We start from the raw sequence: 14,282 nt of genomic DNA on the forward strand, positions 1-14,282 counted from the left end.
AGTGAGCCGAAATCAAGAGAAGTTGTTCATTCGAGAAGTGCTGACAAGCAAATGATTGCTTGTTTCTTCGGTTATATTGCACATGTGACGGCAATAGTTTTACAAGATCGAAGGATTGTAAATGCTGAGTAGCACACAACAATTTGTTTGTTAGAGGTCATCAATGAATTGCGTAAGATAATCTTAAATCGGTGAATTGCTCTTCACTGCGACAACGCCAGTTCACACTCAGTACACCAAACTGTAATTTTTTGTTTAGTAATGATGTTGAATTAATTATTTATTATCCGTACTCACCGGATTTATCACCTATTGACTTCCTTTTATCCCCCCCCCCCAAAAAATGTGACGTGAGTAATTTCTATTATCTGCATCAACTGTTGCATTCTGAACAGCAATTTCTGAAGTAACAGCCTCGGAGTAGAAAAAAATATTTCAAAATTGGTTTAAGCGTATGCAAAAGTATACCAATTTTAAAGGTGAATGCTTTCAAAAATAATAATGCTATTTCCAGAATTGTACATGTCTTTTTCATATTGATTGCAGACACTTTTTCAAGAGAGAACGAGAGAGTTTATAAATTCAAATTTCGATATATGTAAAAAGAGTAACTGTATAACTGTACATGTCATAAGAATAATAATACAATACAAATATTTTTATTAATTATCTCTTCTATTATTGGTATGTGATACGTTTACTATTTTTATGGTGATATACTGAATTGTACATTATTCAAGTATATGATACTATAATTATCAGCAAAAAAAGCATTCTCTTGCATTTTCGAAATTCAACCGTCTGTTGAATCAAAAAAAAAAAAAAACAATGGCTTATAGTCTCCCACTCCCTGTCTAAATGCCCGTGGTTCAACATTGGGAAGCCGCCAATATGTGTGGAAACCTTGGAACTAAACGACGACTGGGGGTATTCTTGTTACATTCGCTCTTTAACGTCGTTGTGTGTGAATTGCCAACTTCCTCTCCCTCTGACTGCAGAGAGTAACTACCACGATTCTCTACAAAATTCCAATACAACTCCGCTCTGAACATCGGGTTCTCTTAAAACAGTGTTCTGTTACCTTAGAATTGTATGATAGGCTGAAGAAGCAATATTTACATTCCCAGTTATTTACACGTTATTTATTTTCTCATAATACAATTATATTTGGATTCATGTTTTCTCATTAGTGTTAGTAATTATATTTCTGGGCTTTTGGCATCTATGGCCATTTTAGCTCGTCACGTACAAGGGATAACGTCCCTCGTCGATCACGTACCCAGGAAGTGGGGAAGGAAGAAAGCAGCATTGGATATTTTATGGTAAGTACCGTCTCGGCATTAGCCTAGGGTGAATGAGGAAATCCCAAGAAAAATTTCTCTCAGGATGGTTGACTTGAAAAGGCTTTTACATCTTTCCGACCAAGTGTCTTCATTAGGAATCGAATCCGGAACCACTCTGTAATTGTTATATGATGCAAAGTTTTATTTTTATTTTTTCCGAAAATTTTCCACTTTGATTCCTGCAAGATTGCGAAACCATAAGATATCTGTATTACTTGTATATGGTACCAACAGCATCATTTCAGATTTTGCTTTGGGGTGGGGAAAGAACCTTCGATAAAATTTCGCGTTTTTCGTTTGTATATTATCTTATTGGTTAAAATCCATATAAATCTCAAACGCACGGGAGGGGGTCAACTTCCCCCCTTGAGCCCCAAATTTCGTCCTAGCTAGCATATACTTTTGCAGGCATATTTTATATCTGTAAACAGTTGATGGGCAGCCACCACGAAAATAAAAGTCTGTAAGGCATAAAGAGAACTGAAACAATTGTAATTTTTGAATAATTATTTCTGGTGTGTTCCGCATACACACATCTGCATATTTCATGATACGTATAATGGATGTAGGACAGGAGTGAATAGTGCGTGTGAAATAACAGCAGAGTTCTCAGTTAAAGTAGGACTTCATCAGGGATCCAGACTTAGCCCATACCTTTTTGCAATTGTGATGGATGAATTTACAAAGGATATCCAAGAGTTAGCGCCTGAGAATATATGCTATTTGTAGATGAGATTGTGCTAGTGAGTGACATCAAGGCAACATTGCAGGAGAAATTAAATGCCTGTATAGGAGCACTGGAGAGAAAAGGGCTTAGAATTAGCAAAACTACGATAAGAAATTAAAGTACTGCACGAAAATGCAGGAATAGAATGTGTAAACAACAGGATTAGCAGTGTTGGACAAAATGGAGAGAAGCGGCAGGAGCATTGTGTGACCACAGGGTGCCAATACGCTTTAAACGAAAATTTTACAAAACACTAATGAGATCTGCCATATTATACAAAGCGGAATGTTGGACGACCAAGAAGAGAAGAGAAGTTGCATGTTGCAGAGATGAAGATGCTGCGGTGAATGCGTGGAGTGACGCGGAAGGACAAACTTACGAATAAAGTAATTCGGAAAATAGTAAAAGAGACCAGCAGTGGAAAAACTGCAAGAAAGTAAACTGACCGTGAGATGGTTTTGGGCATGTAAGAAAACCACTTTTGGAATATGTAGCTCACCGAATGAATGATATAGAACTGAATGGAAAATGAGCCAGAGGCCAGCCAAAGAAGAGGTGAAGGAGATTATTTAAGAATGATATGGTGCAATGTGATGTCACAGCGGATATCACACAAGATAGAAACACGTGGAGGACAGCAATCAGAAAAGCCGAACCCAGCTAAACTGGAGAAAAAGGCTTAGAAGGAAAAGGTTAGTTTCACTGTTATATACATTTGACATCGCATTCTTAACCCTTTTAAGTTTTTTCGATCGTTTTCGACCGATCGATTCGATTAAAAGAGAACTAAGAATGCTATTTAGTTCCGGTTTTTTTCTATTTTCCAAGAGAGAAGGCATTCAAGAAAGCCTTGGAAGGGTCTATACGCTTCCGAGCGTCAGAACATAGGGGAGTATGACGTCATCAATTTACAAATTCCCTTTTTTTACTGAGGTCTAACTTCAACATCTTTTGGTAAGCTTCTCTTTAATCCTAGAATCCTAACATTTTCCCTAAACAATCAGTGGACCAATTAGTTTTTATGTGAATTTTTTCAGATCTCTTCGTCAACACAGAAGGGGGGTTCAAAGGGACAAAAGGGTAAAAAAGGGATATTTTTGACCAAAAATCCCACTTTCGCGATTCTTGCTCCGCTCGGCTACATGATAGGAGCATTTGAGTGGTACTTTCTGAAAGCCTACTCGATTCTGAAGAGAACGACGTATGAATCATCATCCTACGATAATTAGGGACGTGTCAGAAAATTTTTGAAGTTTGTATAGTATCCTGGGGAAATTTCGGAAATATTCGCAGAAGAGGAAAATATTTTTTTTCCTGCCCTTAGTATTGAAGATAGGAGATTGGTATTTGGCTCAAGTAATATTTTTTAGAGTGATTTCCAGATCTTTATGTTAACCCTGGGCCGCACCAGGGGGCCTCAAAACGGGGAAAAGGGATTTTTCTGCAAAAATCCCTATTTTCCTTACTTGTAACCTCCTTAGGAACGTCCTAGGGCCATGCGGGTGATACCATCTATAAGCCTACTCTATTCTAAAGAGAACGACGTATGTATCATCATCCTACGATAATTAGGGACGTGTCAGGAAATTTTTTTAAGTTTGTATAGTATCCTTGGGAAATTTCGGAAATATTCATAGAAGAGGAAAATATTTTTCTCGCCCCGTCCTTAGCATTGAAGATCGGAAATTGGTGTTTGGCACAAGTAATTAGTACACTACGTAGTATTTTTGAAAGTGATTTCCAGATCTCTATGTTTACCCAGGGCCGCACCAGAGGGCCCGAAAACGGAAAAAAGGGATTTTTCGGCAAAAATCCCTATTTACTCAATTTGTCCCTCCTTCGGGACGTCCGAGGGACATGAGGTTAATACAATCTGGAAGCTTGCTCTATTCTGAAGAGGATGTTGTATGAATCGTGATCCTACGATAATTAGGGACGTGTCAAGAAATTTTTGAAATTTATATAGGGTATTCTGGGACATTCTGGGAATATTCGCAGAGGAAAATATTTTTCCCGTCCTTAGTGTTGAAGATAGGAGATTGCTATTTGGCACAAGCAATTAGTATACTACGTAGTATTTTGAAAGTGATTTCTGGATCTCTATGTTTACACCCAGGGTTGCCAAACCGGGGGAAAAGGGATTTTTTCAGCAAAAATCCCTACTTTCCTCAATTTTTCCCTCCTTAGGGATGTCCGAGGGACATGCGGGTGATACCATCTGAAAGGCTACTCCGTTCTGAAGAAAACGACGTATGAACCATAATTTTACGATCATTAGGGGCGCGTCAGAATTTTTTTTTTTTTTTTTTTTTTTGAATTTGTAGGGTGCATGTTAGGGAAATTTTGGGCGTTTTTTGATGCTCTCTCAAAATGGGTAAAAAATTTTCCCGCCCTTACTATTGAAGACAGGAATTTCGAATTTGTCACAAGTAATTAGTACACTACGTAGTATTTTTCCAGATTTTTGGAGGTTTGTGCGCATACCCGGTAGGGCTTCAGGGAGTCCCAAACTTTGAAGTTTTTTTTTGGTAAAAAAATCCCGATTTTCCCTCAAATAATTCCCTTCTGGGATATTATAGGGACATGTAAGTGGTACCGTTTGAAAGGTTGTTCCATTCTGAGAAAAACGAGGTATAAACCATGATCCTAGGATAAATAGGGATGACACTGTCGCTGCTTATCTGAGACTCAAAAAAAAAAACGCCGAAAAAGGCAAGAATTTAAAAGGTTTAATCCGTTTACATTTTTAAAAATTGCATTTTAGCGCCATTAGAATTAACAAACTTCTTGTGTTAAAAAATAAAAGAAACAAGCCAGAATTAAAAACAAATGTGTATGCTCAAATGCCATTTCGCTAGAGACGAATGAAAAACACCCCGTTTGTTCTTTATTAACAAGTACTCACAAAAAAAATGGACATCTCTCTTCTGTTCCTATATTCAAATACATAACAATTTATATTGTCAGTACATACGCAGAATTTTATCAAAGGGGAAGGGGAATATAAGCTCCCAAGTTAATATTATTGTCGGTGTTGTATACATGTCTTAGCCCTCCTATGGCTCTTTATCTCGGCACAAATTCCCGTTCCTGTAATATATATTTGACCCCAATTAGTTAATACCTAAAAAGAGCATGCAAAAAGGAAGCATAGGTTATATATTTTGTTAGTCTAATCCGTTTAAATTAATTTTATTATTATTATTATTATTATTATTATTATTATTATTATTATTATTAAATTATCTAAATGTTTGAACAATAATCGTCAGCTTCATTTTATCAGGTCTACCAAAATGTGATCAGCAAAAAAGTTGACACAGGAAATGTTTCGTCCAGTTCCCTATACAAGCTTGTTCAATCTCAAAACAACATTGTGAACATATCTCTCTGGTCATCAGCTGTCTTTCCTATGCACACTTCGCCGTTCAAAATCTAAAAATTCAACGATTCACGTAAAAGCCTGATTTTTCTCTCGTTTTTCCCCTTGCCGGAATGAGCATTGCCTACCGAACTGAAGAATTTCTCACTTCTTTCTAAATAACTACAATTCTGTAAATCGTGAATTCTGTGAAGGAAACTCACTCATTTTCTTACTTTATGCTCAAAAATGCAATTACTATATCTGGGACGACCAACCTATGTCAATTGCAAATGAAATTCTACGTTTTAGATACAAATATTTTCTTTCTTTGTCATCAATACATCATGGAGGCCAATTAACGTTAGCTGCCAACATTTTGACGGCAATATCGCAATCTATCGGCAAGAAATTCAGGTACTAAATAAAATCAATTAATTGGATAAAAAATATTTTTATATGGAGGCAAATAGACGTATTATTTATATAAGTCATATGAACCTCAAGGTTTGATGTGTTACCTTTTCATTTAACAAATTTATTTACAACAATAAATTTTTCATATGGAATGTAGCCTACCTATAACGTACTAAACTAGGGCAAAGAATACTAGAATAATCAGGGACTGAACGCATTTCGAAAAGAAAGTGTTTAAGAACGAAAAAATCCTTCAGTGTCATTTTGAGTTGAGTTACCTTCCCGTTCAACAGCGAGGCTATATGAGACGTGGACTTACTGATTAACGTAGAATCCGAACCACATGAGCTCCCGCTGGGAATCGAACCCTGGTGCCCCACGCCAAGGAGTTGCGTTCCTGGGTGTAGATTCTCTTTAGAAGGGTTCAATGTATGTCATCAAGACGACAGAACAAAACAACATGAACCAACTTGTGATAGGTGGCCATAAAACATATCTAAACCGAGTGCGATTAGGAGGAAGCTGGTGGATTTTCGTGGGAAAGCTTCCGTAGGAAGCAGGCGCGTAAGCAAGGATAGCGGAAACATACATACTGTGTTCCTCATGTTACTAAATGCCTGACGGTTTGGAGAGTTTTATCGTTACGAATTATGACTTAAAACACTTTATTGACATAGGAATTCATTACATTATGGCTTCTTAATGGATTATTACATGCTTAAAAGTATATAGTTTCGATTACTAGGGATTTCAGAAGTAAGATTCCCATATATTGATTATATACATATATTCCTCTTTTGAAATTGCATTTGATATTTCTTCTGCAAATTTTACAAACCTATGGATATCTACAATAGTATTGCATCTTCCCAGTCAAAACAAGGTATATGGTAACCCTATATTGCTGCAGACAGGCCTACAAAACGCTACATGCATGTAATGTTCATACCAAATATAGTGGTACCCACCCCCTTATGTCCATAACGCCCCCCCCCCCCAATTGTCTATCCTTAGGTGTTCTTCCATGAAAAAAAATCTTTTCGATTAATTTTTACACCCCATCAAACATATTTATATAGATTTTTAACCCCCAAATATTTCAATTGCGTCATAGCCCCCTTTGGGCACCCCTGCCGAATACACTTTTGCATTTTTTTTTTTTTTAACATATTAAAAGTGAATGTTCCTTGACACTCTGTGTCAAAGTTTCTGAGAGGATTAACAATGAAAATTCTGTTTCTCTATTCTCTCCCACTTATTAAAGGAGCCCGGTTTTGTATACAGTATAGAATTGAATATATAAATTGTACTTACACAAATCATCCATTTCTAATGAAGGCAAAGATGACAAATCAGAATCTTCTGAAGACATATTGAATAAAACTAAAGAATCCATATAAAGTATACGTTTACTGAAAATACAGTTCTTATTTAAAGCTGACTGCAACACTAGCACAAACTCAATTCAAAAAATAAAAACAACAAATTCTCATGTCCTTAAAATGCTTTACAAAAAGGACACTACAACCAAAATATGGTAGCGTAGCAGACGCTACCATATCTGGTTTGCAGTGACTTACATATCCAAACAAATTTTATACACCACTTTGATACAAAACTTCTCTTTCATGTTATTACGCTAACTAGAACGTGCACGAACAAAAAATAGCACTGTTACTTCAATATTTCACTGCTTAGATGTCATACAATGTCTCAGGTCTGGCTATGAACATAAATGGCGACAGGAAAGTATTGTCTGACGGTCAAAAAAAATTGAATGAGCAAATGCTACTATGAAACGCATTTTTGACCCAATATCTATATTCTGGTTAAGTAATACTGTATATTATATACATATATAGTGTCTCAAAAGTCCCCTGACATACGATAACTGTTATAACTGAAAATAACGTTTCATTTTCATTTAACATTGGGAGCATACAGAATGTACAGCCATAACGGTTCGTCCGATTTAAAAAAAAAAAAAAAACTTTGACTTTAGACTGGAAACGTCATATCTGGAGACAGTTTTCCCCTCTTACATTTTGTTGTAGCTCTGATAATAACAGTTACCCTATGTCAAGGAACTTTTGAGACGTGTGTGTATTTGAATGCCATTATCAATAAAGTGGTAGGTATAAGGTTTCTGCGTTATTTTTTCGCCTAATTTATCAAAATTTCCGAATGAAAGAACAATGAATGTCAGTAAATTAAAATGCATGACTTTTATTAACGGTGTTGAATACCTATGCCATCTCTGATTTTTAGCCTATTGATTTTTCTATTTTCTTCAGAAAAACTAAGTTGAAATGTTAATCGTTTGATTATATTGATCTATTCTCCAAATATATTTAAATATTTAAGTTTCCCTTACTTCCTGAAAATTACATTTTCTGATACATAATTTTAGATGCTAATTTACTTTTGGCGCACCACATTTACAAAGACTTACAGGTAAAATTCAATACTTTGGTTGAAAAAACATGTTTATAAAGAACACATTTCTGCAGGCAATAGAATTAAATATAAAGTAATACATCTGTATTTTAGGTTTACCTGTGTAGAGTTACTAGTGTAGAATCATTACAAGTATTTTACGACGGATAAAATAAGTGAGTGCATATGAAATAAGACTGTATTAGATACCGGTACTATTTCCCACCGATAGTGTATTTGTTTAGTGTGTACACAAGCTGTATATTATGTTTACAAGTGGAGTGTTACTAATATGAAACTGTGACAAGTGCTATTGAAAGTCGTATTATTGCCAAAACCCACTTATCTTTACTACCCTCGCTACACGTATACCTACCGTCGCTAACGCGCCTGTTCAGACGCATCCTCGCTGTCACACGGGACCCCAGCTTCACGCTGTCCTGACTCGGTTACATGACATTCGTGCTTTTTAGTAGGCACCTAGCAGATAGGTTTGTGATTTTTGCACTGTAGTTTTTATGCTATACATCCGAACACGGTATTTATACATAATTAATAAAAGAAGTGTAATTTTTCAGCAATTACTTCTGATGGTCCCTTTGAATTTTATGTGCTAAGTGCAATATTTTCATGTCGCCCAGCGCAAATTATTTAGGAGACAATAAGAAGGAAATTAGTGAAATAATTATAATTTTTCAACAGTTATCTAGAGTGGTGCGCTGAAAGTAAACCTGCACATAATTTTAGTACGTAAGAATTAATTTAAGTAGTACTAAGTATATATACAGGGGCAGATCCAGGATATGATCAAGGGAGGGGCTAAACCATATTTTGCCGTTTTATCTAGTGTAAAGCAGGATTGGATTCCATTTTATCCAGTGTATACCTGAGCGTCAAGGGGGGGCTATAGCCCCCTTGGATCCGCCAATATATATATATATATATATATATATATATATATGTGTGTGTGTGTGTGTGTGTGTTAGAGAGAGAAAACGAAAGAAAGTAAACTGTGGGGAATGCCGATCAGTGAGTTAATTCCGATCATTGAATTACCATCAGATGACATGATCTGGTGACTCAGACTATGCTTTCTTCTCTAGCAGGAGTCACAAAGTACTTATGAAGAGGAAGGACCTTTGTTCAATTGTTCTGTGCTAATGATTTCGACTTTTTTTTTTTTTTTGCTTTTCCTTGTAAATTTTGGTCTGGTTATTTTGTGTAGTAAGTACTTGTTATTTTTCTAAGAGTCTCATAAGCCGTACAATATTCCATAGTATGTTCTTTTAGCAAATTAACGCTCTACGTTTTAGTCTGTGTATTTGAATGTTTAGCCTGCCTGGCTTTATTTAGTATAAAATGGCGAGTCGGGGTAACTTCGATCAGAGGTGGCCGGACTTGTGCTTAAGTAATCGGAATTGCCCCGATGCATAAAAACACTGGTCGGCAAAATGAAACTTTTTTTTTTCGCTCCCACGAACGAAAATAGGTAATTCCGATAGGTTTCGAGCTCCTGAGTTCGAATCCGTAACCCGTTTTTCTCCAGAACGTACCAGTTTTCAGGGAGGAGGGAGTGTTTCAATATCCCCCCAAAGATGCTATTCTCCACCCATAATAATTTGCACGTTATAATTTAAATATCAATATAAATTATGCAGATAAAATTGCATAAAAAGTTAAACATTTACGTGTCACTTGGTTTTCCTACTCCTCTTGTAATTACTACAGGGTGTCTCGCGTGTCACATTCCAACAGAAGTCTGCCAACATATTCACACTCCATTTACCACTGTAGCGCCTCTCCATGGTAGCTATTTGCTGGTGAAACCTTTCCCCGTGTTCGTCAGAGACCTCCCCCAAGCTGTAAATTTCAGGGAAGAAGTCCAGGTGGCAATACAGGAAGTGTAACTTTAGGAATATAGTACATCCCATGTTACGAAATGAAGTAATTAACCTGCCCACAATGTCTTTGTATCAGGTGACTTATGATTCCCTAGAAAGTTACTGCACAATTCTCGAAAGGCCTCCCAAGCCTCACTTTCCACTTCATTAAGCTTAGAAGAAAATGTATTATTCTTAAAAATGTCTCTGTAGTTTGGTAGTCTAAAATCGGATAATCATGTAAAGTAACTTGTAAACCTTAGTACAAGTTACTTTACATGATTATCCGATTTTAGACTACCAAACTATGCTATGTGTAAGTGTCGAAAGTCTTATAGAACGGCTTCATACGTCCGCCTGTTGACAAGTATAATCGCAGAAACGGTAAGAGAGATGGAGATGCGGATTTTTTTACAATCGATTCAGCGTCCCAAAAAAAGGTTCCGTCTCGTCCATTAACTCTTTATTCAAACCGGAAGTGGTTCAAATTAGAATTTCCGATTTCAATGTTTATCGCCATTAAACGGAAACAGCGAGAAGCGGTAATTTACAAACAATTGAGCGTCTCAAGACAACATATCTAGATTATCCAAAACACCTTACCGAAGTGGTTCAGTGGTTCTCAAAGGGTGCGTTCTCGTTTCCAGAGAGGGCGATACACCATTTAGGCATACTGTACACTATAGGATAGATCCTTGGAAATCTCTTACGATTTGTTCTAGTCAAAATCTCAACGTGTATGACATCAGATCGCATGTCTTTTTCTGTGTTCTGAATGATCCTATGAGATTTCTCTTGTTTAGAGCACGCTCTATTTCGAAAAGAAAATTCGTAAGATTTCGATTTAAGCGACATCAGGTGACAGAAAATGAAAACAGACAACTGATGTGGTATGTTTTGCTAATTTATCGTGCAGGTTTACTTGTGGTGCACCACTCGAAATAATTGTTGAAAAATTATAATTTTCACTAATTTCCTTATTATTATTATTTCCTAAATGATTTGCGCTGAGCGAAATGAAAATATCTAACAAGGCATAGATAAAGTTCAAGGGGACCATCAAAAGCAATTATTGATATCTACAATTCTTTTACAATTTGCGTATAAATACGGAGGCTGGATGTATAATATAAAAACTATAGTACAAATAAAGAGGTTCCCGTTGACAAAGATGATGAATCTGCCCCTCGAGATGAGCAAGGTTGTGGTATTGCCTCGGAAAGAGCGAAATCCACTCTGATAGTTGGTCAGAAGCGAATGATTCCAAATACGAGGGCGGGGCGAAAAGTTCTAGGCCCAACAATGAAAGACTGCGTAATTAAGTTCAAGAATTTTATTTTTCGACATAATCTCCCCTCTCAGCTAAGAATACAAAACACAATAAAATCGAAGCCAAACTAACTTCATAAGAAATAGTCTGTGCAACTGCTTATCTTCAATACACTTGGTCCAGTGTTTCTCCAACATCAGTATTCCTTCCCGAAAACGAGAGTCTGGAAGGTTGTAAAAATAGTCATCCACGACCCTCTCAAACTTCTTCATTCGATGTCAAGTGCTTCCCAGCAAAAAAAATTTTCAAGTTTGGGAACAGATAGAAATCCGATGATGCCAAATTAGGAGAATATGGGGAATGGCCGAGCAAATCGTACCCCAAATCCCACAGTTTTCCCATCGCCAACGCACCCTTGTGCACCTGGTGAAAGATGCGTTGTCCTGGTGAAAGTTTATTTTCTTCTTCTTTAAGCCAGGCCTCTTCTCGCGAATTTTGGCATCCAGTGGTCAAGAAGGTTGGAGTAATATTCGCCTGTAATTGTTCTCCCTTTTGCAAGGTAATCAAATAACAGGATCCCTTTCGCATACCAAAACTCACTCGCCATGACCTTTCTGTCCGATACGATCGTCTACGCTTTCTTCGGCGCTCCACCACCGGCTTTCACCCACTGTTTGGACTGCTGTTTCATTTCTGGCGTGTAGTGGTGAAACCATGTCTCATCCATTGTCACAAATCGCCGCACAAATTCGGTCGGATTCCTTTTGAATCGGTCCAAAGATTGATGCGAAAATCGTTTTCGCATTTGCTTTTGGTCGCCAGTCAGCAAATGCGGCACCTATCTCTCGTAGAGCTTTCGCATCCCTAGTTCTTAGTGCAAGATGTTCGCACCCGTTCTTTCGATATCCCCACAATCTCAGCTATCTCACTCACTTTCACTCGCCTGTCGTCTAACACGATATCATACACTTTTTCGATTGTTCCCGGTGTGGTTACGGTTTTCGACCTTCCTTCACGTGGGTCATCTTCGAGGGATGTGCGACCACATTATATTCAGCTGCCCACTTTTTAACGGTTGTCATGCAAGGAGCAGAGTCCCCGTACACTTCGGATGAGTTTCCGTAGGGGTTAATCTATCCAAAACGAAAAATTTGATTACTGCACGATATTCAAGTTTATCCATTTTCATAACTAACACGCAAGACGTCTAACGGCAACAATGCCTGTACACAAACTACTTGAGAGAACAAGTTGACACTTGTTATACGAATAACTGAAAAGCGCCCCAGGCAAGAACAATAAAATTTTGCTGATTGGAGTGCCATCTCTGGGTCAGGCGGAGAACTTTTCACCCCGCCCTCCTCCCACACCAGGCGCGTATTTACCATGCGTTCAAAGAGCTTACAGACGCAGTTCGTAAGAGCAATAGGTCTGTAGCTCATGGGATTAGTTGCAACTTTCCCTGGTTTCAAGATGGTAAGAACCAGAGCCTGACGCCAACAGAGTGGAAAAAATTCCTCTCACCAGAGCGATTATATACTTGCAATAATGCAAGCTGTGTATCGCGGGAGAGGTTGTGCAACATTTGATAGGAGATGCGATCAAGTCCTGGAACAGTATTGGACGATTCACGGAAAGCAGAATCAAACTCAACGGGGCATTATAGCTCTCGCTGTTCGCAGTACGGAAGTTTAACGGGTTCCGCTCTAGCCTTGCACGAAAACGAGCAAACGCTGCATGGTAGTGTGCAGACTCAGAGATAGACACAAAGTAATGGCCCAGAGTGCTAGCTATCTCTGAGGGTTAGTCTCTACAACACACCATTCAGAAGTAAAGCTGGTACATCAACAGAATTGTTACCAGTAAGAGAGCGAACTCGACGCCACTCTGTAGACACGTGTGTTCGACAACTGAAGGACGAAACAATTTTTTCAGCTTTAGCGTTTGGAGAGCATGCAGAACGCGGAATCGTTCAAGATTTTCGTCAGTTGGATGACGATTAAGAATATCAAAAGCTTGCCGATGAACCAGGACAACCTCACGGATTTCCGCAGAGCACTAAGGAACTGGGCGGCGGGGACCATCGCCACTTCATTCTGAAATGGAATCACGAGCAACATTGAGAAGAGTCTGCTCGAAAGCCTCTGCTACAGCAGTTAGACGGAAAACATGACGATAGTGAAACACCGAAAGTTAGGCCACTCTGCACGCTTCAGATTGAAGCTCCGGAGAGAAAACTTTTTTAAGTTTGGCTCAGGCCTGTCTTTCTAATCCGGTATGTGAAAATTAAAACCGGAACGGATTGTCATCATTGCCATTTCTCTTCTTTTCTTTATTCATTGTCCATTACGTTTCAGGAAAAGGAAAACAAACCACAGCAAACAACAAACGACAGTAAACTATGAAAAATTAACAATAATTTCCCTAAGTGCTATATCCATTGAGCTTGACTCTTCACTAATTACATTAGTTCCTAATCCTATCCTAATATTTTATTAAAATTTATTACTATTTATTACTTACTAATCTATCTAACCTATCTTAACCTAACCCAGCCTAACCTAACATGACATTGTTTATTGTTTGCTAATGTTTAATTATTCTATGGTTTTTATTTATTTAATATTCTTTTATTTTTGATTGTTTATGCATATTTTATCTTTATTTATTTGTTGTTTTTGCATTCATTTATTTATTTACAATATCAGTTGTATTTAATTTATATTATTCATTTCCTCCTTTGGTGTCCCAGTTCTCCAGTTTTTATACTTTTCTTTAATTATGTTATTATATATTATTTATTTGTTTATTTTGTTATTTATTTATATGTTTATTTTTGATCTACTCT

At 37.4% G+C, this 14,282-nt stretch overlaps 1 protein-coding gene across 5 annotated transcripts in view; it reads right to left on the reverse strand.

Annotated features, from left to right (window-relative positions):
* The window catches only part of LOC145672908 (uncharacterized), a 196,141-nt gene that overhangs the window by 83,334 nt on the left and 98,525 nt on the right, over positions 1-14,282 (reverse strand). The window contains exon 1 of one of the 5 annotated variants that reach the window (XM_081742147.1): positions 7,163-7,484. The exons of the other annotated variants lie outside the window; for them this stretch is intronic. Coding sequence (XP_081598273.1) covers positions 7,163-7,244 — 82 coding nt within the window. The 5' untranslated portion in view covers positions 7,245-7,484. Of the gene's footprint in view, positions 1-7,162; positions 7,485-14,282 lie in introns of those variants that run through there. 5 annotated transcript variants of the gene reach the window in all.

The sequence above is a fragment of the Thermobia domestica genome, chromosome 2 (assembly GCF_964235325.1).
Source record: "Thermobia domestica chromosome 2, izTheDome1.hap1.1, whole genome shotgun sequence".
NCBI classification, from domain to species: domain Eukaryota; kingdom Metazoa; phylum Arthropoda; class Insecta; order Zygentoma; family Lepismatidae; genus Thermobia; species Thermobia domestica.